This window comes from Oncorhynchus nerka, linkage group LG26, assembly GCF_034236695.1.
Source record: "Oncorhynchus nerka isolate Pitt River linkage group LG26, Oner_Uvic_2.0, whole genome shotgun sequence".
NCBI lineage: Eukaryota > Metazoa > Chordata > Actinopteri > Salmoniformes > Salmonidae > Oncorhynchus > Oncorhynchus nerka.
Window position 1 is genome coordinate 37,574,470 of NC_088421.1, and position 25,000 is coordinate 37,599,469.

General features: G+C 44.3%; 2 protein-coding genes across 6 annotated transcripts in view; one reads left to right on the top strand and one right to left on the bottom strand.

Moving 5' to 3' along the window:
• The window catches only part of LOC135564723 (uncharacterized), a 50,503-nt gene extending 41,366 nt beyond the window's left edge, over positions 1–9,137 (bottom strand). For 2 of the 5 annotated variants that reach the window (XM_065010622.1, XM_065010621.1), the window contains exons 1-3: positions 8,940–9,122; positions 7,495–8,221; positions 6,285–6,434 (exon numbers count right to left, since the gene is read on the bottom strand). In XM_065010622.1, the coding sequence (XP_064866694.1) occupies positions 6,285–6,434; positions 7,495–8,151 (807 nt within the window). In that variant the 5' untranslated portion in view covers positions 8,152–8,221; positions 8,940–9,122. Of the gene's footprint in view, positions 1–1,429; positions 1,733–6,284; positions 6,435–7,494; positions 8,251–8,939 lie in introns of those variants that run through there. The other 3 variants (XM_065010620.1, XM_065010618.1, XM_065010619.1) reach the window with 3 other exon arrangements.
• Positions 9,129–15,689, top strand: LOC115116443 (RNA-binding protein with serine-rich domain 1-like). The gene is made up of 7 exons (XM_065010623.1): positions 9,129–9,229; positions 9,511–9,657; positions 9,914–10,081; positions 10,398–10,503; positions 12,879–13,032; positions 14,603–14,744; positions 15,143–15,689. Coding segments are annotated over exons 1-7 (819 nt in total). The 5' UTR covers positions 9,129–9,227; the 3' UTR covers positions 15,243–15,689.
• Positions 15,690–25,000: the final 9,311 nt, after the last annotated feature.

Consider the following 25,000-nt stretch of genomic DNA (forward strand, 5'->3'; position numbering starts at 1 on the left):
CTTCTTCTGTATTGCTCTTTGTGATTTGATAATAAGTGTTTCATGTAAAAATTGTAGATAGTCTCGAGGACAAATGTTCCTTTCAGAATGGACAATGAAGTGGTATTCATTTCTATGGGGATATTCACGGTTCTAAAAATAATGACACACACTTCAAAAACATAAGAAATCCCTTAAAAACCCAAGACATAACATGTACTGAAACATTTGGCTAAAGGAGAGGTAGTGGATAATTAAATGTACAAATGTGAACAGAGCAGAAGCTACTTTGGATTTAAACTATGGAACTGAACCCTATATGGGTTGGTTTCCCAGACACCAGTTTAAGCATAGTTCTGGACTAAAGCACCTTATCCAGAATTTCCATTATACATTGAACATGCTTTTAAGTCTCGGACTAGGCTTAATCTGTGTCTAGAAAACTGTCCCTATAAGTCTGGATACGAGTGAACTAAAGCCTTACATGCTGACCACACTGCTTGCGTTTATATCCCAGGATAAATGAGCTAGCAATAGCAAGCTAGCTAACTAAATTGACATAAATGTTTAATGCTTTTCGACCCATCCCCAAATGAATATAGTTGGTTCAGAGTTCGTTTTGATATTTCAACCTGCGTGCCCTGATTGCGTCTGGTGTGGGTGGACAAAATCAAACATGCCCACGATGGCGAACGCACGGTCTGGTCAGCATGTTAGAGTGCCTCCACTTTAATGATGTTGAGCTGGGTTTCCTGTGGGGAGACTGTGATGTCTGAGTCCAGGTCAACAGAGGCCTGGGTGGGGGCCATGCAGTCCTGGAGAGCTCCCTCTGTGCTGGTGCTGGGACCGTCTGTACTGTCTGTTCCTCTATAGGACTGTGTCTGTGACTGCGTGTATGTGGTGGCGTAAGACTGTGTGCATGAGGGCATGTGTGTTTGAGTGTGTGGCTGCTGTGTGTAGGCTGACGAGTAAGGCTGTGTGTGCGCCAGCGTGTATGTAGGGGTGTGTGTGAGCAGGAGGCTATCGGTGGTACTACTGCTGCTGCCCGTCTGGAAGCCGTTGATGCCATGGGGGCTCTGTCCAGACAGTTTGAAGGTCTCTATGGTCTCCAGACTGGAGCTGTCCATCCCGTTGTAGCTGGGCTGGGCCTGGCTGCACTGAGCATACCCTCCTTGGCTGAAGGGGAATGTGTCCTGGCTGTAGGAGGCAGAGCCTAAGGCAGGTAAGACCGGGGGTGGGGGAGTTTTGGGATGCTGTCGCTGCTGGTGGAGGCTGGTACAGGGTGCCTCCAGTCTTGAGGCCAGGGTCTGCAGGGTGCTGAGAATCTGCTTCTGGACCTGGGTCTGCTGGACCTGCTCCCTCTCCAGCCGGTACTGCTGCTCCACCAGCATGCGCACCGCCAGGCTCAGGCTGTGGATCTCAGAGCCCAGGGTCTGGACCTGCTCCTGGAGACCCCCACCTCCACCACCCCCTCCCCCGCATCTCCCTCCAGCCTCCTGGTGAGCTGCCTGCTGAGGGCTGGGGTTCCTGTCTCTCCTGAGAAGGCCCTGGTTCATGCCCTGGCTCCCAGGGCTTTGGAGGCGGATGACAGGGCTACTACCCTGGGAGGTGGGTGGTGGTGGTGGTGGGGGTTGGGGAGCCGAATGCCCACACGGGGAGGAGCAGGGTGTGGGGAGCGGACAGCTTGGCCACCGACTCTCTGCTGGAACATCTGTCTGGGAACACTGCCTCCTTGCTGGCCATCCAAATTCCTCTGCAGAGTACAAGTCCATTGTAACATGGGTCAGTTGTAGGCTAAATATATAAAATTAAAACCTACTTAGAAAGCTGTTCCATGTGCCAATGATTGGTTAGTCTTTACATAACTATGAAGTTTAATTTAAAAACAAATTTATCCATCAATCTTTGGTTTCATTGACAGATTCAAATCAAATCAAATTTTATTTGTCACATACACATGGTTATCAGATGTTAATGCGAGTGTAGTGAAATGCTTGTGCTTCTAGTTCCGACAATGCAGTGATAACCAACAAGTAATCTAACTAACAATTCCAAAACTACTGTCTTATACACAGTGTAAGGGGATAAGGAATATGTACATAAGGATATATGAATGAGTGATGGTACAGAGCAGCATACAGTAGATGGTATCGAGTACAGTATATACATATGAGATGAGTATGTAGACAAAGTAAACAAAGTGGCATAGTTAAAGTGGCTAGTGACATAAGGATGCAGTCGATGATCTAGAGTACAGTATATACGTATGCATATGAGATGAATAATGTAGGGTAAGTAACATTATATAAGGTAGCATTGTTTAAAGTGGCTAGTGATATATTTACATCATTTCCCATCAATTCCCATTATTAAAGTGGCTGGAGTTGGGTCAGTGTCAATGACAGTGTGTTGGCAGCAGCCACTCAATGTTAGTGGTGGCTGTTTAACAGCCTGATGGCCATGAGATAGAAGCTGTTTTTCAGTCTCTCGGTCCCAGCTTTGATGCACTTGTACTGACCTCGCCTTCTGGATGATAGCGGGGTGAACAGGCAGTGGTTCGGGTGGTTGATGTCCTTGATGATCTTTATGGCCTTCCTGTAACATCGGGTGGTGTAGGTGTCCTGGAGGGCAGGTAGTTTGCCCCCGGTGATGCGTTGTGCAGACCTCACTACCCTCTGGAGAGCCTTACGGTTGAGGGCGGAGCAGTTGCCGTACCAGGCGGTGATACAGCCCGCCAGGATGCTCTCGATTGTGCATCTGTAGAAGTTTGTGAGTGCTTTTGGTGACAAGCCGAATTTCTTCAGCCTCCTGAGGTTGAAGAGGCGCTGCTGCGCCTTCTTCACGACGCTGTCAGTGTGAGTGGACCAATTCAGTTTGTCTGTGATGTGTATGCCGAGGAACTTAAAACTTGCTACCCTCTCCACTACTGTTCCATCGATGTGGATAGGGGGGTGTTCCCTCTGCTGTTTCCTGAAGTCCACAATCATCTCCTTAGTTTTGTTGACGTTGAGTGTGAGGTTATTTTCCTGACACCACACTCCGAGGGCCCTCACCTCCTCCCTGTAGGCCGTCTCGTCGTTGTTGGTAATCAAGCCTACCACTGTTGTGTCGTCCGCAAACAGACAGATTTGTTTTGAGGCCATGTTTTAAAATATATTTTTGCTGCCTCTCTATTTTCATTATTGACCTTTGGAACATTCTCTATGTATCGACACATATTCTATCAGTAAGATCAGGCCTTTTGATTGGTATAGTTGATGACAATAATTGTATTTTTTCACAAGGCTCCCATGACTGGGGTTAGTTGTTGTAACTCATTGTTACAACTTACCCCTTTACCTAAAATGATATAGCTTTTAGACACATGGACATATTTATATCAAATGATATAGCTTTTAGACACATGGACATATTTATATCAAATGTCACTTCTTTACAACAACTTTGGCAATGCAACTATGATAAAACCTTTGAAAAAAATGAAAAAACAATATATATTTTATTTGAACGCTAATACTAAATTTTGTTTTATATATAGTCAGCTATTCAGTTTCTGGTCAATATGACAAGCCTAAAAGAGAACTCGTTTTTTTGTAAATTTTGTGTATTTTCATCCATATCTGTTTTAAATCATACCATTGTTGAATTACCTTTAATGGTTTACCATTATAGACAGTGTTACAACTGTCCCTGCTATTGGGGTAACTTTCAGACCTTGGGTCTAAGCCAGAATTGTGAAAAGTATACATGTAACTATAGCCTACCTGTAGTTAGCAGACAAAATGTAAGTTGTTCATGTGAAATTCTGAAATCTTTATATCAAACAGTGTTAAATAAAGATGTTTAAAACAACTTCAAAATGTGTTACTACTGTCCCTGACCTTCCCTACTGATATACTGTAACAAAACACTAACTGTCGTAGTCTTTCCAAGAAATGAACAGAAATCCAACAAAAGGATGAACAAACACTCAGGGCATGCCACGTGTTGGGTGGAACTGCATTGCCTGAGGTAAACCGATCGAAACGAGTGTTTGCTCAACCTTTTGTTAGATTGAAAGATGTACCACTGTTAAACTTTTGTAATGCTGTTCATTTCAAAATACAACTTAAAGATAAATAGTTGATTGTGACGACCCTCCCACTCTGTCTGCCAAATTCTCTCTCTATGCTCTTGTTTTCCTTAATAGGATGTCGGTGGGCGGAGCCGGGAGGGGTTGTCAGCGAAATGGGACACACCTGGGCTCGGGTGTGTCCCGGGATAAATACATCTCTTCCCCTTTCATTGAGACTCTCTCCATGCAGACACAGTTAGATTTTGATTGTGGCAGTTTTATTTGGCACCTTTCAACAACCCTCATCATATTTATGGGTCCAATCAATCACTTACACACACAATTGTTAACTGTATTTAGTTTACATCTGTTAATAAATATGTTTTGTTATTCCTTATCTCCATGTCGTCTCCCTTTTCTGTTAACTTCGAGGTGGTTTGTGACAAGTGGGGGCTCGTCTGGGATCTGAAGGTTGGTTCCTAGACATTTTGTGACAAGTGGGGGGTTCCTAAACATTTTGGCGTATAGCACTTTGTTACATTCTGAAGGACTAATACTAGTGTCGTTTGGCTTACTAGTATGTGTGTTGTGTTTGGGAGAACTTAGAGTTCATGTTAAACTCTGTAGGGGCTTTGTTTGCATCTTTTGTTACAGTTTGTTTGAGTTGTAATGTTTGGTGCCCAGTACTGGTTGCCTTTTTTGTTTGGTAAACTTGCCACTGCGGTGGATAGTTTGCTGCGTTGGAGAGAGTACATTGGTTAGTTTCCAGGCCCCTGCCCAGGCTGGAGACTCTTGCCCTACTTGCTGTTGGGACATCGGTCTGAGGTGAGCACAATCGGCTGTGTACCTCAGTGGGAGATTTGGGTAGGGTAGTGAAACTTGCTACCCAGAGCTATAGCTTTTCTTTTCCCCCCGTTAAGCTTAGTGACGTGTTTCATTTTGGAATATGTTGGGCATGGTTATTTTGTTTGGTGTCCGTGGACTGAGCAGTTGTCTCGGGGCACATCTGTGGCTTGAGGGAATCTGCCAGCGTGCTGGGTGTCTTTTCTTTTTTCCCTTGACAGCAAGCTAGTGTGTAATTACCCACCTCAAATCCGCACGAAGACTAGGGTTGAGTTATTGTTGGTTTTGGGGAAGCTCCATATATCATCTCTCTTCTGTGGTGCCCAGTGTGATTCATTTCTCTTGTGGTCTGGTGTTCTCAGCAGAGGGGGAGAGCGAGATTCTTTTTTTTGTATTTACTTGTGACTATGGCATCTTACGTAGACACGTTCATTCGCTTTCCATCAGAGGAACTGTTAGAGTTATGTCCTAAGGAACAGCTGTTGAAGATTGCTTAACACTACAAGGTTGAAATTGGTGATAAATGTCAAATTCTTAGGTTGATATTGAAGGCCACTCTGGAGTGGTATTCTTGAAGTTACCACTGGGGCAGCTTCTGCCGAGGACTCGCCATCTCCCCATTTCGTTACAATGGCGGCACCATCTGTTAGCCCTAATATTATTTTTGAACAGCAGAAAGAACTGCTTCTGTTACAGCTAAAATATGAAAAGGAGTTGCAATTTAAACAGGATTTGGAGCGTGCAAAAATAATGCTGCAACAAGAGCGGCTTGAGCTGGTTAGGGAAGGAAAGCTCTCAGGAGAGAGTTTGCTCTGGGAAGTTGACCCAGATTTACCTAGGGGTTGTTCCTCTTTTGGTCGTGCCCCGGACACATTTGATATGGTTGGAAACTTAGTTCTTTTCATTGTTTGAACATGTTGCTGATGCTAGGAGTTGGCCTGATTCTAACAGTCCTTGTTGGTCCCCGGTTTTATGGGGGGTGACGACCACCCACCCACTCTGTCTGCCAAATTCTTTGCTCTTGTTTTCCTTAATAGGATGGGAGCCGGGAGGGTCGTCAGCGAAATGGGACACACCTGGGCTCGGGTGTGTCCCGGGATAAATATGCCTCTTCCCCATTCATTGAGACTCTCTCCATGTAGACAGTTAGACTTTGGTTGTGGCGGTTTTGTTTGCTTTGGCACCTTCCAACACACCTCATCACATTTATGCACGCAACTACTCACACTACCAACTACACACACCATTGTTAATTGTATTTAGTTCAATTAATAAATATATTTTGTTATTCCTTATCTCCACGTTGTCTCCTTTTTGTTAGGAACTTCGAGCCGGTTCGTGACATTGAATCGGCACTATTTATAATAATTGTGTATATTATGGTGAGTTTCCTTCGCCTTGTACTCACCACTTGAGTAAGCCTCTGAGTGACTGGGTCATAGGACTGTGGTTGATCTGCTGCCACAGGTCTCTGTACATCAGAACCAGAAGCATTAGACTGTTCTCTTCTCAGCAGAGCTGCTACTTGCTGGTAGGACTGATAAGAAGAGTCTCTTATCTGGGGAAAAATAAAGATCCAATCACAGCCTAGACATTACATGACCACAGTAATAACACCTCTCATATGATCATTTGTTTCAACCCAGGGTTGTTCAGAAAGTGGAAACATTTTGAAACGGAGTGTACTACCTGAACATGTACAACAAAAAATGCAATTTCTTTTACTGAAACATTTCAAATGATTGTAAATTAGAGCCTGGTTACCAGTCTGTTTCTGCTACACTTCTACTCCTTGCCAATCATTGACATGCAAAATAAGAAGTGTACAAGGAGCGGAATGTTAGAAAAACAGGTTCTGGATTTTTATGTAAATGACACTGTTCTGAAAGATTTACACAAGCATGTAGACTCCACCATACTACAGCCCTTTATCGTCTTCCCTCACGAGATCTTCCCCAGGCTTTCAAACAGAGCGTGAGAAGCCTGAGCGGTATACTACAAAGCAGGATTAATGACTTAGTCAGCAACTTGAAATAACGTTGTATTTTTTTAGACAGATAAGCTTGAAATGGGCATAGTCTAATTGACAAACAAAAACATCTACATTTAGATTTCTTAATGAACCAGAAAGTCAGTTCTGGTTTATCAAAGCTAGCTGGCTAACTCATTGATCACACTTTGGAGTAGTAGGGCTTCCGAAGCTATCCCCAGGCTAATTGTGCAGAGCGCATAAATGCCGAGGCTCGTTGATGAACTCAATGTGCTGTACTCAGTACAGGAACATAGGCCTAATAATATCCATTTGTACACTGCAAAATGACCTGAAGTAATCCCAAACCGATATTGTATTTGACAATACCAGAATAATGACATACCTCCATTACATTGAGACACTATCACATCTCTATTTATTGGTCTGAATATTTGGGAGCAAATTTTCTTATATTTTTCTGAAATGTATATATTTTTAATATTAAAAAACTGTAGGCCAAATACAATTGCTTGCGGCCTCAATTTGGCCCACCGGTCGCCAGTTACCAACCCTTTCTGTATATATCTACTCAAACTTGATGTCTCTGCACCCTTTTTGGTCTTAGTGAACTATGAGACGTGCCTACCTTTGCTCTATGAGACAAAGCCTTATCCAGAAGCCTTTTGCGTGCTGCCAGTATGGGGTTAGTAGCTGGCGAGGGCGTGGCTCTCTTACGCATGTAGGCGCCTGTCACAGTCACAGCCGCTGCTCCTGCGGGTGGAAGACCCCTCTGTTGAGAGTTCTGAGCCAATGATGTGACACTGACAATCTGGATGTCCTTATCCTCATCCTCCTTCTTGTTCCCTTCCTCCGGTTTCTCTGTCCTGTTGCTCTGTCCTCTGCTGGCGCCTTCGCTTCCTGTCCCAGACGGCCCCTGACCCCTGACCTCAGGAGGATTGGAGCCAGGACACTGCTTGGCGAACTCTGACGCTGCAACATAGCCTGCGTGGCGTGACGCCTCCCTCAGTAGATTCCTTATTTGCTGGTCGTTCCAGCCCTCCCGGCTTCCACCATCTCCCCTCCCTGCTCCAACCCCAGGTGTGGTCTGTGGGTCTGTGGCTGCAGCACTTTCACCACCCCTCTGAACCTTCTTCCTCTGGAACTCCTTGAGGTACAGGTAAATGGCCTGGGCAGACACCCGGATGTTCTCCAGCTCCAGCACCGCCTTGATCTTGCGGAAGCTCAGACCCGCCTGCCGCAGCTCCACCACCTTGCACTTGGCAGCATCGTCCAGACGGCCCATGGTTGGTCACTCACTCCAGGCTGCTCCACTGGAAGAGCCCTTCTCCAATCGGGACTTAGACTACTACTATCTGTTGAGAGACAGAGAATTCACTACTAACTGTAGTAAATAGGGCATTTGAAATTAGACATTCAAACATAAATACATTAAGCTAGTGTAGTTAAACTGATCAGAAATCACACAGATGGCACCAATTATATCACATAATCTTATTCACATGAAACCTCACATTGATAGCTAGACTGTAATGCATAACTCTGAATAAACTCTTAGTCTGAATCGATCCTTGACCGGCTCACCCATCTACATATCCAATTGCTAACACATGAAACCTCACATTGATAGCTAGACTGACATTAAAATCAATTTAACTTGTGAAGGACAGGACACCAGGCAAAATTGACTGATTATTTTTGGCAAAATACATAAATGATTAGCTAGATTTAGTAAGCTAAATAAACATAATACATAAGCCAATAGAACATGGCTGGCAGTGTATCCTAACCTCTGCCACAGACTTCCACCTGAACTAAGCTTGGAAGCCGTAGCGTAGTCTATCTTCATTACTCCACCCGTACCAACAGTCTAGCATCAACGTTGGGACAGTGTACTGTCCATTGTCTAGCAAGTAAATATTTTAGCTAGATAGCATCAAACCTGTCCCACAATGTGAACACATAGCCTAACGGTCCTACCTTAACGTTGAAAAAAGGAAATGATTTGTTCTAAATAGATAACTAACGTGAGCTAGTTCTAGCTAAGAATATTTGATCGCGGTGTCAACTCACCTCAATACGATTCTGCACGTTTTCAGCTCATTTGAAAATGACCCACATCGTTTCCTTTAGTGTGCAAGCTAAATCGCTAGGGGAAAACATACATTTTTAACAAGTAACTATTAACTAACCTTACTGATAGAACCAGTGGTCGAGGGTTGATAGCTAGCTAAAGATTTTCGTATGAATGTTGACCAAAGAGAAAAAGTGTAAAACGTCATTTATGCGACCACGTCATCATTACGCGTCAGATTTAGCACAGCGGAACGAGTGGTTGAGCCTGCATCCGACTCGAACGAAATGTACGTATTATGGGTTTATATAACTATTTCTGTTCCATGTTATGATCTTCTCAATGTTGACCATTTTGGCATTACATTAGATACATTTTAATGCTTGAGCTACATCAACAGAGCATGGCACAACGTTGCTAATTAGCTATCGTTTCTGGCCTCGCTTGTTCTATGAATGGAGGAAGGCAATGGCGGTAGCATAAACGCAACATATAAACAGTTAGAGTTTGAAGATGAGGAACTTAATAATAATGCTGTTCTTAAGTTACATATTTTTTTCACTTACTTAGGGCACCGTCACCCACAAAGCGTAAGGAGGAGGAAAAGTCAAAGGACAGGGGAAAAGAGAAGACTGCCACAAAGGAAGGGGGGGACAAGGAGAGAGGCAGGGAGAAGGGCCACAAACGACGCAGTGCATCCACTGGGAGCAGCAGCAGGTGAGATGCCCCCAATTGCTCTTTCAGACTCTGTACAGTCTTTAACTACCTCAAACAGTGCTTTAGGACACACTAGCTAGGTCTTTTCACGCTAAGCCAAGCTGGAATGCCCTATGTTCCAAAGTGGGCCAAGAGGTTAATTTGACATGAATTTCAGATGGTACTTCCCTGTTTTACTCAATTTCCTTCGATTGTGTGCCTAATGAACACAACCCTTGTTGCTGGCCTGTTTGTGTATGTATATCTTACTACCCAGCTCCAGCAGCAGCTCTGGCTCCAGCTCTGGTTCCTCCAGCGGCTCTAGTTCCTCTGGCACCAGCCGCTCTGGGTCTTCCCGGTCCAGCTCCTCCAGCTCATCTAGTTCCTCTGGGTCACCCGACCCCGGCCGCCGCCGCCACGACAACCGTCGCCGCTCCCGTTCCGCGTGAGTACCAGCTGATACATTGTGATTGTGGTCCTAAACAGTGTCTGCTCATCGGGAAATTCCCTGGGTTCACATAGTATTTGAAATCGTCCAAATGTTTTATCTTCGTCTAGGACAATGGAACCAGTGGCACACACTGAACGTAGTTGAAATATGTCAAATACTATTTGAACCCTAGGTCTGGTTGAGAATGCCGTTTTATCATGATCAAAATGGTTCAGTTGTGGGAAAAACTACAAGTTTGTCCCGCTTTAAATAGTGTCTCTTCACTTCGTAAACTCTCATGGTTTTGTAATGACTGTCCATTGTGCTACAGGTCCAAAACACAGAAGAAGGGAGATGACAAGGAGCGAAGGAGAAGGAGCCCGAGCCCCAAGCCCACCAAAGTTCACTTAGGAAGACTGACCAGAAATGTGACCAAGGTGAGGGACTACACGACACGGCTGTTGACATGGGGCGGGGGGCGGCAGGGTAGCCTAGTGGTTAGAGCGTTGGACTAGTAACTGAAAGGTTGTAAGTTCAAGTCCCCGAGCTGACCTGTCGTTCTACCCCTGAACAGGCAGTTAACCCACTGTTCCTAGGCCGTCATTGAAAATAAGAATTTGTTCTTAACTGACTTGCCTAGTTAAATAAAGGTTAAAAAATAAAAAAATAACAGGCTGAGAGCAGCACAGTGTTAGCGGTTAGTAGCAGTTGTGTATCCTCTCATGATCTCACAATTTTGCAGGGTGCTTGGAATTGTCAATATTATTGTATTGAATTATGAACTCTTTGAAGATATCCGGGAGAAGGCAGTTCTGGAGTTAACAGAGTAACTGGCCTAGAGTGAATTCTGAAGCACCAATTGTATGTTAGGCTTACAACATGTTCTTTTACAAAATAAGCCAGGAACATTAGGGGGTTAGGTACTGTGGCTGTAAAAATACATATTATTGTTGTACAGTGGATAAATAAAGATATATGCACACACACATTACCGGTCAAAAAGTTTAGAACACCTACTAATGCATGTGTTCTTTATTTTTACAGTTTTCTACATTGTAGAATAATAGTGAAGACATCAAAACGATGAAATAACACATATGGAATCATGTAGTAACAAAAAAAGTGTTAAACAAATCAAAATATATTTGAGATTCTTCAAATAGCCACCCTTTACCTTGATGACAGCTTTGCATACGCTTGGCGTTCTCTCAACCAGCTTCACCTGGAATGCTTTTCCAACAGTCTTGAAGGAGTTCCCACATATGCTGAGCACTTGTTGGCTGCTTTTCCTTCACTCTGAGGTCGGGCTCATCCTAAACCATTTCAACTTTTTTGAGGTCGTGTGATTGTGGAGGCCAGGTCATCTGATGCAGCACTCCACTCTCCTTGGTAAAATAGCCCTTACACAGCCTGGAGGTGTGTTGGGTCATTATCCTGTTGAAAAATGAATGATAGTATCACTTAGTCCAAACCAGATGGCATGGCATATCGCTGCAGAATGCTGTGGTAGCCATGCTGGTTAAGTGTGCCTTGAATTATAAATAAATCACTGACAGTTTCACCAGCAAAGCACCATCACACCACCTCCACCATGCTTCACGGTGGGAAATACACATGCAGAGATCATCCGTTCACCCACACCGCATCTCACAAAGACACGGTGGTTGGAACCAAAATTCTCAAATTTGGACTCCAGACCAAAAGACAAATTTCCATCGGTTTAATGTCCATTGCTTGTGTTTCTTGGCCCAAGCAAGTATCTTCTTATTGGTGTCCTTTAGTAGTGGTTTCTTTGCAGCAATTTCGACCATGAAGGCCTGATTCACACAGTCTCCTCTGAACAGTTGATGTCGAGATGTCTGTTACTTGAACTCTGAAGCAGTTATTTGGGCTGCAACCTGAAGTGCAGTTAACTTTAATGAACTTATCCTCTGCAGCAGAGGTAACTCTGGGTCTTCCTTTCCTGTGGCGGTTCTCATGAGAGCCAGTTTCATCACAGTGCATGATTGTTTTTACGACTGCGCTTGAAGAAATGTTCAAAGTTCTTGAAATGTTCCGTATTGACTGACCCTCATGTCTTAACATAATGATGGACTGTTGTTTCTCTTTGCTTTTATGAGCTGTTCTTGACATAATATGGACTTGGTCTTTTACCAAATATATATATATTCTGTATATCCCCCTACCTTGTCACAACACAGCTGATTGGCTCAAACACATTAAGAAGGAAAGATATTCTGCAAATTAACTTTTAACAAGGCACACCTGTTATTTGAAGTGCATTCCAGTTGACTACTTCATGAAGCTGGTTGAGAGAATGCCATGGGTGTGCAAAGCTGTCATCAAGGGTGGCTATTTGAAGAATCTCAAATATATATCTATACATTTATTTTTGTACTTTTTTTTTTGTTATTTTTTTTTTTTTGGTTACTACATGATTCCATATGTTATTTCATAGTTTTGATGTCTTCACTATTATTCTACAATGACAAATAGTAAAAATAAATAAGAAGCCATGAATGAGTAGGTGTTCTAAAACTTTATATATTGATATTTTGGGATATTGAAAATATATTTCACAGCGGTTTAGATGGTACACTGATTCTCTACACTATAGCCTACATTGCTTGTTTTGTCACAAACTGAAATTAGTTGATCATTTTAGTATTTTAGCAACTATGTATAGCGGAGTGATTTCTACATATTGAGCCTTAAAGTAAAAGTGTACTTATTCTCTTTGAATGAGTTGTATGTCGAGACCATGCCATCAGAGATACATGTTGGAAGTCCATTTTTATCTTCTGTTGAACAGGACCACATCCAGGAGATCTTTGCCACCTACGGCAAGATCAAGATGATTGACATGCCAGTGGAGAGGCTCCACCCAAACCTGTCCCGGGGCTACGCCTATGTGGAGTTTGAGACTCCAGAGGAGGCCCAGAAGGCCCTGAAACACATGGATGGTGGTACGAGGGCATCTTGGGCATGTTCATTAGGCCACAGCGTAGTAGAATGTTTTGCAAATGAAAATGAGCAATTCTTATTGGACATGTTCAGATGGTTCCTTTTGGTTTCCGGTCGTTTTGTGCCTACTGAACACAATCTTGTAGACTGTAACAATAACAGACCTGGTACATACTTTTTTGAGCTACAAGTAATACATTCCCATTGTAGCCAATTAAACCTGGCTGTTGCACAAACAGCACGTGACTGGAGATTAGCTGTGAGGAGCTTTTTAATTTTCTCCCAGTCGATGCATGACTCACGAAGGGTAAACGCTGAAAGTGGTTTGTGCTTCGTCTGTGATGCCATCTTCCGGTGGAGCAGCTAAAAACCTACAATGACGGCGTTGTTTCATGCGAACGCTACGTCCCCAATGTATCATCTCAGTGCAGAGCCTAGCCCCTTGTACTGCTGGCTAGCCCCTTGTACTGCTGGCTAACCCCTTGTACTGCTGGCTAACCCCTTGTACTGCTGGCTAACCCCTTGTACTGCTGGCTAACCCCTTGTACTGCTGGCTAGCCCCTTGTACTGCTGGCTAACCCCTTGTACTGCTGGCTAACCCCTTGTACTGCTGGCTAACCCCTTGTACTGCTGGCTAGCCCCTTGTACTGCTGGCTAGCCCCTTGTACTGCTGGCTAGCCCTTGTACTGCTGGCTAGCCCCTTGTACTGCTGGCTAACCCCTTGTACTGCTGGCTAGCCCCTTGTACTGCTGGCTAGCCCCTTGTACTGCTGGCTAACCCCTTGTACTGCTGGCTAACCCCTTGTACTGCTGGCTAGCCCCTTGTACTGCTGGCTAACCCCTTGTACTGCTGGCTAACCCTTGTACTGCTGGCTAACCCCTTGTACTGCTGGCTAACCCCTTGTACTGCTGGCTAGCCCCTTGTACCGCTGGCTAGCCCCTTGTACCGCTGGCTAGCCCCTTGTACCGCTGGCTAACCCCTTGTGCCGCTGGCTAGCCCCTTGTGCTGCTGGCTAGCACCTTGTGCTGCTTTCTAGCCCCTTGTGCTGCTGGCTAGCCCCTTGTGCTGCTGGCTAGCCCCTTGTGCTGCTGGCTAGCCCCTTGTGCTGCTGGCTAGCCCCTTGTACTGCTGGCTAGCCCCTTGTACTGCTGGCTAACCCCTTGTACTGCTGGCTAGCCCCTTGTACTGCTGGCTAACCCCTTGTACTGCTGGCTAACCCCTTGTACTGCTGGCTAACCCCTTGTACTGCTGGCTAACCCCTTGTACTGCTGGCTAACCCCTTGTACTGCTGGCTAACCCATTGTACTGCTGGCTAGCCCCTTGTACTGCTGGCTAGCCCCTTGTACTGCTGGCTAGCCCCTTGTACTGCTGGCTAACCCCTTGTACTGCTGGCTAACCCCTTGTACTGCTGGCTAACCCCTTGTACTGCTGGCTAACCCCTTGTACTGCTGGCTAACCCCTTGTACTGCTTTGTGTCAGTCTGAAATCTCAATGTCCTGGAGTTTATATACATTTTAACAGAGATGTTTCTAGTATGATGTTGAGGTTTGTGCATCTTTCTGTTGTTCCCAGGTCAGATTGATGGTCAGGAGATCACCACCTCTGCCGTGTTGGCTCCAAGGATACGGCCTCCCCCTCGTAGACAGTCACCCCCACGCAGAATGCCCCCACCTCCCCCCATGTGGCGCCGCACCCCACCTCGCATGAGGAGAAGGTCAGTGTTGGCCCTGGTCTGATGGCCCGAGCCCTGGTGGGTCTGATGGCCCTGGTGGGTCTGATGGCCCGAGCCCTGTTGGGTCTGATGGCCCTGTTGGGTCTGATGGCCCTGTTGGGTCTGATGGCTCTAGCCCATGTTATGGTGACCTGGATGTCCTGGATTTATAGTACAATACTGGTAACAAATACTTGGTTCAATCACCAATTTCAACAGTAATTTGAATTCCCCCAATCTGACCTACTGTCCTGAGAACATTACTGTAGTGTTTAATTCTCTACTCCTAGTGCCTCTCTAGCTCCTTGTGGTGTAATATGTTGACCTGTTGATAGTTTCTTCAAATGACGCAATATATAGGTACTTTACTGACACACAAGTGATGCTTTGTTTACCTGCAGGTCTCGGTCACCAAGGAGACGGTCCCCGGTGCGCCGACGCTCCAGGTCCCCGGGGCGCAGACGTCATCGTTCCCGCTCCAGTTCCAACTCCTCACGGTAGAGGAACAACGCTATCCCCCTGCCCGCCCACCCCAACAACCCAGGGTGAATGTATTTTCCATGATTTCTTGCATCCTGTCTCTACCTTAAAATGCATTGGAGGACAAAATCGGAATGTTCCTTCTCATCCAATGTGCTTTGAGGTGGCGAGAAGAGAGGATGAAAGGAATCAAGGAAATACAATTGAGCTTGTACCTAAAACAAATTTGTCTGAAGTGAACAGTCTAGTTGTTTTGTTTGTCTCATTACGTTTTTCCAGTTTTCATTTTAAGGTTCCCAAACAGTCGTTCAGATTACTTGTTGATCGTCATGTCCTTTGTTATCCAATCAGAGCTCAGGCTTTGTTTTAGTACTAATGATTTGCTCAAGATGTGTAGCCTGTCTTTTTACCACCGTGTACTGATTTTGTACATGCTTTGAAAATAAAAAGGAAAACTTCAACCTCAAACTGTTTGTCAATTTCTGTGGCTTCTTTAAATCTATATGCCAGCCTAAGTTTATTGACTAGCTAGAGACACATTTCTATATTTCGCCATATAAGAAAAACATGCACACATTTAAAAACAGTACACTACTTGTCCTTTTATGAATAAAAAGTCTAGCATAAGTAGCTGTGTTTCTTTTGAACACTTTACACATTTTTGGATAACACTAGTGTAGGAGCAGTGTCATTTCATACAAGCGCACTTGTTTCTACAGTTCCTCGCCTCCGATCCTCAATTGCCTTTGACCTTTTTCAAAAGGAGGCGAGTAGAGGACATGAGGAAGGGAGAATATCTCATTGGGATTTTCCATCGTTAGTGTAGTAAAGTTTAAACTTCTCCAGCAGAGGGCACTATCTTCACATACGGGTGGCAGGTAGCCTAGTGGTTAGAGCGTTGGACCAGTAACAAAGGTTTCAAGATCGAATCCCTGAGCTGACATGGTAGAAATCTGTCGTTCTCCCCCTGAACAAGGCAGTTCCTAGGCCGTCATTGAAAATAATTTGACTTGCCTAGTTAAATAAAATTTAAATAAATAACAAGTGGTTTATTTTATGCCAGCTGGGTGTTCAGTCGAGCGCAGAACGGTTTCCACCATTCAACAGTCTTACTGGTATGTTTGCTCTTGTTCAGTGGGTGTGACTGGATGTGACCTGTTCGATATGGGTGTGACCTTTGGAATCTCAAAACGCACCCTCATTTGTTGACTTCTGTGATCGAAAAAGCGTTGGTTTCATGCATGTCAACATCAGAAGCCTCCTCCCTAAGTTTGTCTTACTCACTGCTCTAGCACACTCTGCTAACCCTGATGTCCTTGCCGTGTCTGAATCCTGGCTCAGGAAGGCCACCAAAAATTCAGAGATTTCCATACCCAACTATAACATCTTCCGTCAAGATAGAACTGCCAAAGGGGGAGGAGTTGCAGTCTACTGCAGAGATAGCCTGCAAAGTAATGTCATACTTTCCAGGTCCATACCCAAACAGTTCGAACTACTAATTTTGAAAATTACTCTCTCCAGAAATAAGTATCTCACTGTTGCCGCCTGCTACCGACCCCCCCTCAGTTCCCAGCTGTGCCCTGGACACCATTTGTGAATTGATCGCCCCCCATCTAGCTTCAGAGTTTGTTCTGTTAGGTGACCTAAACTGGGATATGCTTAACACCCCGGCAGTCCTACAATCTAAGCTAGATGCCCTCAATCTCACTCAAATCATCAAGGAACCCACCAGGTACAACCCTAACTCTGTAAACAAGGGCACCCTCATAGACGTCATCCTGACCAACTGGCCCTCCAAATACACCTCCGCTGTCTTCAACCAGGATCTCAGCGATCACTGCCTCATTGCCTGTATCCGCTACGGGTCCGCAGTCAAACGACCACCCCTCATCACTGTCAAACGCTCCCTAAAACACTTCTGTGAGCAGGCCTTTCTAAACGACCTGGCCCGGGTATCCTGGAAGGACATTGACCTCATCCCGTCAGTTGAGGATGCCTGGTCTTTCTTTAAAAGTAACTTCCTCACCATTTTAGATAAGCATGCTCCGTTCAAAAAATGCAGAACTATGAACAGATATAGCCCCTGGTTCACTCCAGACCTGACTGCCCTCGACCAGCACAAAAACATCCTGTGGCGGACTGCAATAACATCGAATAGTCCCCGCGATATGCAACTGTTCAGGGAAGTCAGGAACCAATACACGCAGTCAGTCAGGAAAGCTAAGGCCAACTTCTTCAGGCAGAAGTTTGCATCCTGTAGCTCCAACTCCAAAAAGTTCTGGGACACTGTGAAGTCCATGGAGAACAAGAGCACCTCCTCCCAGCTGCCCACTGCACTGAGGCTAGGTAACACGGTCACCACCGATAAATCCATGATTATCGAAAACTTCAACAAGCATTTCTCAATGGTTGGCCATGCCTTCCGCCTGGCTACTCCAACCTCGGCCAAGAGCTGCAAAACCTGGACCCGTACAAATCAGCTGGGCTTGACAATCTGGACCCTCTATTCCTGAAACTATCCGCCGCCATTGTCGCAACCCCTATTACCAGCCTGTTCAACCTCTCTTTCATATCGTCTGAGATCCCCAAGGATTGGAAAGCTGCCGCAGTCATCCCCCTCTTCAAAGGGGGCGACACCCTGGACCCAAACTGTTACAGACCTATATCCATCCTGCCCTGCCTATCTAAGGTCTTCGAAAGCCAAGTCAACAAACAGGTCACTGACCATCTCAAATCCCACCGTACCTTCTCCGCTGTGCAATCTGGTTTCCGAGCAGGTCACGGGTGTACCTCAGCCACGCTCAAGGTACTAAACGATATCATAACCGCCATCGATAAAAGACAGTACTGTGCAGCCGTCTTCATAGACCTTGCCAAGGCTTTCGACTCTGTCAATCACCGTATTCTTATCGGCAGACTCAGTAGCCTCGGTTTTTCGGATGACTGCCTTGCCTGGTTCACCAATTACTTTGCAGACAGAGTTCAGTGTGTCAAATTGGAGGGCATGCTGTCCGGTCCTCTGGCAGTCTCTATGGGGGTGCCACAGGGTTCAATTCTCGGGCCGACTCTTTTCTCTGTATATATCAATGATGTTGCTCATGCTGCGGGTGATTCCCTGATCCACCTCTACGCAGACGACACCATTCTATATACTTCCGGCCCGTCCTTGGACACTGTGCTATCTAACCTCCAAACGAGCTTCAATGCCATACAACACTCCTTCCGTGGCCTCCAACTGCTCTTAAACGTTAGTAAAACCAAATGCATGCTTTTCAACCGTTCGCTGCCTGCACCCGCACGCCTGACCAGCATCACCACCCTGGATGGTTCCGACCTTGAATATGTGGACATCTATAAGTACCTAGGTGTCTGGCTAGACTGTAAACTCTCCTTCCAGACCCATATCAAACATCTCCAATCGAAAATCAAATCAAGAGTCGGCTTTCTATTCCGCAACAAAGCCTCCTTCCTCATGCCGCCAAACTTACCCTAGTAAAACTGACTATCCTACCGATCCTCGACTTCGGCGATGTCATCTACAAAATTGCTTCCAACACTCTACTCAGCAAACTGGATGCAGTCTATCACAGTGCCATCCGTTTTGTCACTAAAGCACCTTATACCACCCACCACTGCGACTTGTATGCTCTAGTCGGCTGGCCCTCGCTACATATTCGTCGCCAGACCCACTGGCTCCAGGTCATCTACAAGTCCATGCTAGGTACAGCTCCGCCTTATCTCAGTTCACTGGTCACGATGGCAACACCCATCCGTAGCACGCGCTCCAGAAGGTGTATCTCACTGATCATCCCTAAAGCCAACACCTCATTTGGCCGCCTTTCGTTCCAGTTCTCTGCTGCCTGTGACTGGAACGAATTGCAAAAATCGCTGAAGTTGGAGACTTTTATCTCCCTCACCAACTTCAAACATCTGCTATCTGAGCAGCTAACCGATCGCTGCAGCTGTACATAGTCTATTGGTAAATAGCCCACCCATTTTCACCTTCCTCATCCCCATACTGTTTTTATTTATTTACTTTTCTGCTCTTTTGCACACCAATATCTCTACCTGTACATAACCATCTGATCATTTATCACTCCAGTGTTAATCTGCATAATTGTAATTATTCGCCTACCTTCTCATGCCTTTTGCACACAATGTATATAGACTCCCCCTTTTTCTACTGTGTTATTGACTTGTTAATTGTTTACTCCATGTGTAACTCTGTGTTGTCTGTTCACACTGCTATGCTTTATCTTGGCCAGGTCGCAGTTGCAAATGAGAACTTGTTCTCAACTAGCCTACCTGGTTAAATAAAAGTGAAAAAAAATAAAAATAAACATTAAGCTGTCCCAAACTGTTACGGCCTACATAAAGCTGTCCCAAACTGTTAGGGCCTACATTAAGCTGTCCCAAACTGTTAGGGCCTACATAAAGCTGTCCCAAACTGTTAGGGCCTACATTAAGCTGTCCCAAACTGTTAGGGCCTACATTAAGCTGTCCCAAACTGTTAAGGCCTACATTAAGCTGTCCCAAATTGTTATGGCCTAGATTAAGCTGTCCCAAACTGTTAGGGCCTACATAAAGCTGTCCCAACAGCAGAGCTTTCTTTTTCAGCACCATGGAGTGAATCCTTACCACCGCTACACCTGGCCATCAGCGAAACCTTTCACCCTCAGAACTTAGCCTACTGTTCTGACTTGGTGGTGCACAGGTAGCCTAGGACACGTCGACAGATCTTCCACCAGCCTTCCAAGACCCCCACCCCCACAATTCTCCAAGAACTACCCCTTAACCATCCAATACCCCGCCCCCCCGACAATCCCACCACCGAGAATTTAAAAAATAATAATAATAATAATTCCATTCCCCACCCTCAAGACCTTTCCTCAATGCACCAACAACCAACAGTATGGACAAAAGAGAGAAAACATCAAGGACAACAAACATCATAACAGCAAGGCAAACTGAATATGTTTAAGTTTTGTATGTCAATATTTCCATGTGTGTGTGTCCATGTATGTGTGCATTTGAATGAGAGTGTGTATATTGCATGTGTACAAACACCTGCATAGCATCAGCCTCAGGCATGCCTGTATTATCTGTAACCACTGCCCCTCAGTGTCATTCAAACATACTTTTTGTTATGTTTGATTTTCACCTTATTTTTAAAAACTTTGATTTTGTCATGTTGTTTATTGTGCTGACAGTTTCTGTTACTGACAAGGCTGCTATTACAGGGTTTAGCAACAGGATGTGAAGCTGCTCTGAGGTTTCGTTTCTGCAACAGACTGGACAGAACATGATGGTGTTGCCAATCATTATTGTTGTGCTGCAGAGTGCTGACCACAGAAGACATAAACACCTAGGATTTGTAACCACCCTATGGTTGAGGCATCTCAGAAAATCAAGGTATAACACCAACAATTATTCTGTCAAGACTAACTATATTACATTAACTGATGGCATATTGGATGCAACAATATAACATTTACAACATCAATGTGATAAGCTCAACTGTTTCAATCTTCTCACTTGTTTGTGTTAATATAATATATCCTCTTATAACCATATCAACCTGATGTTAATAATGTCTCTTTTTTGTTCCACATTGCTCAATAACTATTAGGTATTTTTTTAACCTTTATTTTACGAGGCAAGTCAGTTAAGAACCAAAAAAAAAATTTTTTTGAACTTTTTTCCTGTGGACTGTTGTTCCTGTCCCGTCCAAAACTTGACTCTAGAAACTCACTCCATTCCTGCCAGAATCTCACGGAACCCACAAGATCCGCGGGAGTCCTGTTCCCGTGTCAACCTCTACTCCATAGCCTCACAACCTGTCTAATGAATGCTGTTCCCGTGTCAACCTCTCCTCCATAGCCTCACAACCTGTCTAATGAATGCTGTTCCCGATGGCTTTAAGCTTCCATATATTCTGTTGGTCTCCTGAAAAGTGGTATTGTAAAGTGGATTAAAGTTCATGTACAGTAAATAATGATATGTTTTCAAGCAGCCCTACCCATTTTCCCTGCATGCCAGGAAAATTTAAGCTAAATTAAAAAATTAAGCAAGTTAAGTTAACAACTAAACTTTAATACAATATTTTGAAAAACAGCTTAACACAAATTAAAGTCTCTAGAAATCTTTTTCATTTATATATATATATATACACACACACAGTGGGGAGAACAAGTATTTGATACTTTTATTTATTTCACCTTTATTTAACCAGGTAGGCAAGTTGAGAACAAGTTCTCATTTACAATTGCGACCTGGCCAAGATAAAGCAAAGCAGTTCGACACATACAACGACACAGAGTTACACATGGAGTAAAACAAACATACAGTCAATAATACAGTATAAACAAGTCTATATACGATGTGAGCAAATGAGGTGAGATAAGGGAGGTAAAGGCAAAAAAAGGCCATGGTGGCAAAGTAAATACAATATAGCAAGTAAAACACTGGAATGGTAGATTTGCAATGGAAGAATGTGCAAAGTAGAAATAAAAATAATGGGGTGCAAAGGAACAAAATAAATAAATTAATTAAATACAGTAGGGAAAGAGGTAGTTGTTTGGGCTAAATTATAGGTGGGCTATGTACAGGTGCAGTAATCTGTGAGCTGCTCTGACAGTTGGTGCTTAAAGCTAGTGAGGGAGATAAGTGTTTCCAGTTTCAGTGCTTTTTGTAGTTCATTCCAGTCATTGGCAGCAGAGAACTGGAAGGAGAGGTGGCCAAAGAAAGAATTGGTTTTGGGGGTGACTAGAGAGATATACCTGCTGGAGCGTGTGCTACAAGTGGGAGATGCTATGGTGACCAGCGAGCTGAGATAAGGGGGGGACTTTACCTAGCAGGGTCTTGTAGATGACATGGAGCCAGTGGGTTTGGTGACGAGTATGAAGCGAGGGCCAGCCAACGAGAGCGTACAGGTCGCAATGGTGGGTAGTATATGGGGCTTTGGTGACAAAACGGATTGCACTGTGATAGACTGCATCCAATTTGTTGAGTAGGGTATTGGAGGCTATTTTGTAAATGACATCGCCAAAGTCAAGGATTGGTAGGATGGTCAGTTCTACAAGGGTATGTTTGGCAGCATGAGTGAAGGATGCTTTGTTGCGAAATAGGAAGCCAATTCTAGATTTAACTTTGGATTGGAGATATTTGATATGGGTCTGGAAGGAGAGTTTACAGTCTAACCAGACACCTAAGTATTTGTAGTTGTCCACGTATTCTAAATCAGAGCCGTCCAGAGTAGTGATGTTGGACAGGCGGGCAGGTGCGGGTAGCGATCGGTTGAAGAGCATGCATTTAGTTTTACTTGTATTTAAGAGCAATTGGAGGCCACGGAAGGAGAGTTGTATGGCATTGAAGCTTGCCTGGAGGGTGGTTAACACAGTGTCCAAAGAAGGGCCAGAAGTATACAGAATACACTGCCGGTTTTGCAGGTTTTCCTACTTACAAAGCATGTAGAGGTCTGTAATTTTTATCATAAGTACACTTCAACTGTGAGAGGCGGAATCTAAAACAAAAATCCAGAAAATCACGTATGTTTTTAAGTAATTAATTTGCATTTTATTGCCTGACATAAGTATTTGGTCACCTACTCACCAGTAAGAATTCCGGCTCTCACAGACCTGTTCGTTTTTCTTTAACCTCTTAAGTCGACCCGACGCGCATGCGTCCCATCTAGCCATTTGGAAATGCAAATGCACTATGCTAAATGCTAATAGCACTCGTTAAAACTCAAACGTTCATTAAAACACACATGCAGGGTACTGAATTAAAGCTACACTCGTTGTGAATCCAGCCAACAAGTCAGATTCTTAAAATGCTTTTCGGCGAAAGCATGAGAAGCTATTATCTGATAGCATGCAACACCCCGAAATACCTGAAGGGGACGTAAACAAAATAATTAGCATAGCCGGCGCTACACAAAACGCAGAAATAAAATATAAAACATTCATTACCATTACCTTTGACGATCTACTTTGTTGGCACTCCTAGATGTCCCATAAACATCACTATTGGGTCTTTTTTTCGATTAAATCGGTCTTTATATACCCTAAATATCGATCTATGAAAAGTGCAAGACTCCCCTTTTTTTCTACTGTGTTATTGACTTGTGTAACTCCATGTGTAACTCTGTGTTGTCTGTTCACACTGCTATGCTTTATCTTGGCCAGGTCGCAGTTGCAAATGAGAACTTGTTCTCAACTAGCCTACCTGGTTAAATAAAGGTGAAATAAATAAAATTAAAATAAAGTGTGTGATGCAGGAAAAAAGACCGTTTTAAAACGCAACGTCATTTTTTTAAATTAAAAAAGTCAACGATAAACTTTCACAAAACACTTCGAAATACTTTTGTAATCCAACTTTAGGTATTAGTAAACGTTAATAATCTATCAAATTGATCACGGGGCGATGTGTATTCAATAGCTCCACGTCTTGAAATCATGTTCGGAAATTTCTCATCCGGAAGGAATGGGCTCTCTCTCACTCGTTTGACCAAGAAACAAAGGCCAGGCAATTGACAAGACTGGCGACATCATGTGGAAGCTGTAGGACTTGCAATCTCAGCCCCATATAATTTGGTTTCCCATAAACAATACATGCAAGTGGCGCATTGATACTTTTTCCAGTTTTCAGTGATCAGTTTTTCTTGCGCTTAACCAGTTTTAGAAACGTCAGAGTGTTTTCTATCCACACATACTAATCATATGCATATACTATATTCCTGGCATGAGTAGCAGGATGCTGAAATGTTGCGCAATTTTTAACAGAATGTTCGAAAAAGTAGGGGGTAGACTTAACAGGTTTTAAGAAGCCCTCCTGTTCTCTACTCATTACCTGTATTAACTGCACCTGTTTGAACTCGATACCTGTATAAAAGACACCTGTCCACACACTCAATCAGGTGTCCTGTCCAGACTCCAACCTCTCCACAATAGCCAAGACCAGATAGCTGTGTAATGACATCTGGGATAAAATTGTAGACCTGCACAAGGCTGGGATGGGCTACAGGACAATAGGCAAGCAGCTTGGTGAGAAGGCAACAACTGTTGGCGCAATTATTAGAAAATGGAAGAAGTTCAAGATGATGGTCAATCACCCTCGGTCTGGGGCTCCATGCAAGATCTCACCTCGTGGGGCATCAATGATCATGAGGAAGGTGAGGGATCAGCCCAAAACTACACGGCAGGACCTGGTCAATGACCTGACGAGAGTTGGGCCCACAGTCTCAAAGAAAACCATTAGTAACACACCAAGCCGTCATGGATTAACTATCCTGCAGCGCACGCAAGGTCCCCCTGCTCAAGCCAGCGCATGTCCAGGCCCGTCTGAAGTTTGCCAATGACCATCTGAATGATCCAGAGGAGGAATGGGAGACAGTCATGTGGTCTGATGAGACAAAAATAGAGCTTTTTGGTCTAAACTCCACTCGCTGTGTTTGGAGGAAGAAGAAGGAGGATGAGAAGGAAGAAGAAGGATGAGTACAACCCCAAGAACACCATCCCAACTGTGAAGCATTAGTTGGGAATGCTTTTCTGCAAAGGGAACAGGACGACTGCACCGTATTGAGGGGAGGATGGATCGGCAGTGTATCAAATACTTGTTCTCCCCACAGTATATATATATATATATATATATATACAGTGCCTTGCGAAAGTATTCGGCCCCCTTGAACTTTGCGTCCTTTTGCCACATTTCAGGCTTCAAACAAAGATATAAACCTGTATTTTTTTGTGAAGAATCAACAACAAGTGGGACACAATCAT

What these genes read in the sequence shown, in the direction of transcription:
- LOC115116443 (XM_065010623.1), top strand. An exon ending in CCTGAAACACATGGATGGTG is followed by an intron (nt 13,033 to 14,602) that starts GTACGAGGGCAT and finishes TGTTGTTCCCAG; the next exon opens with GTCAGATTGATGGTCAGGAG. An exon ending in CCACCTCGCATGAGGAGAAG is followed by an intron (nt 14,745 to 15,142) that starts GTCAGTGTTGGC and finishes GTTTACCTGCAG; the next exon opens with GTCTCGGTCACCAAGGAGAC.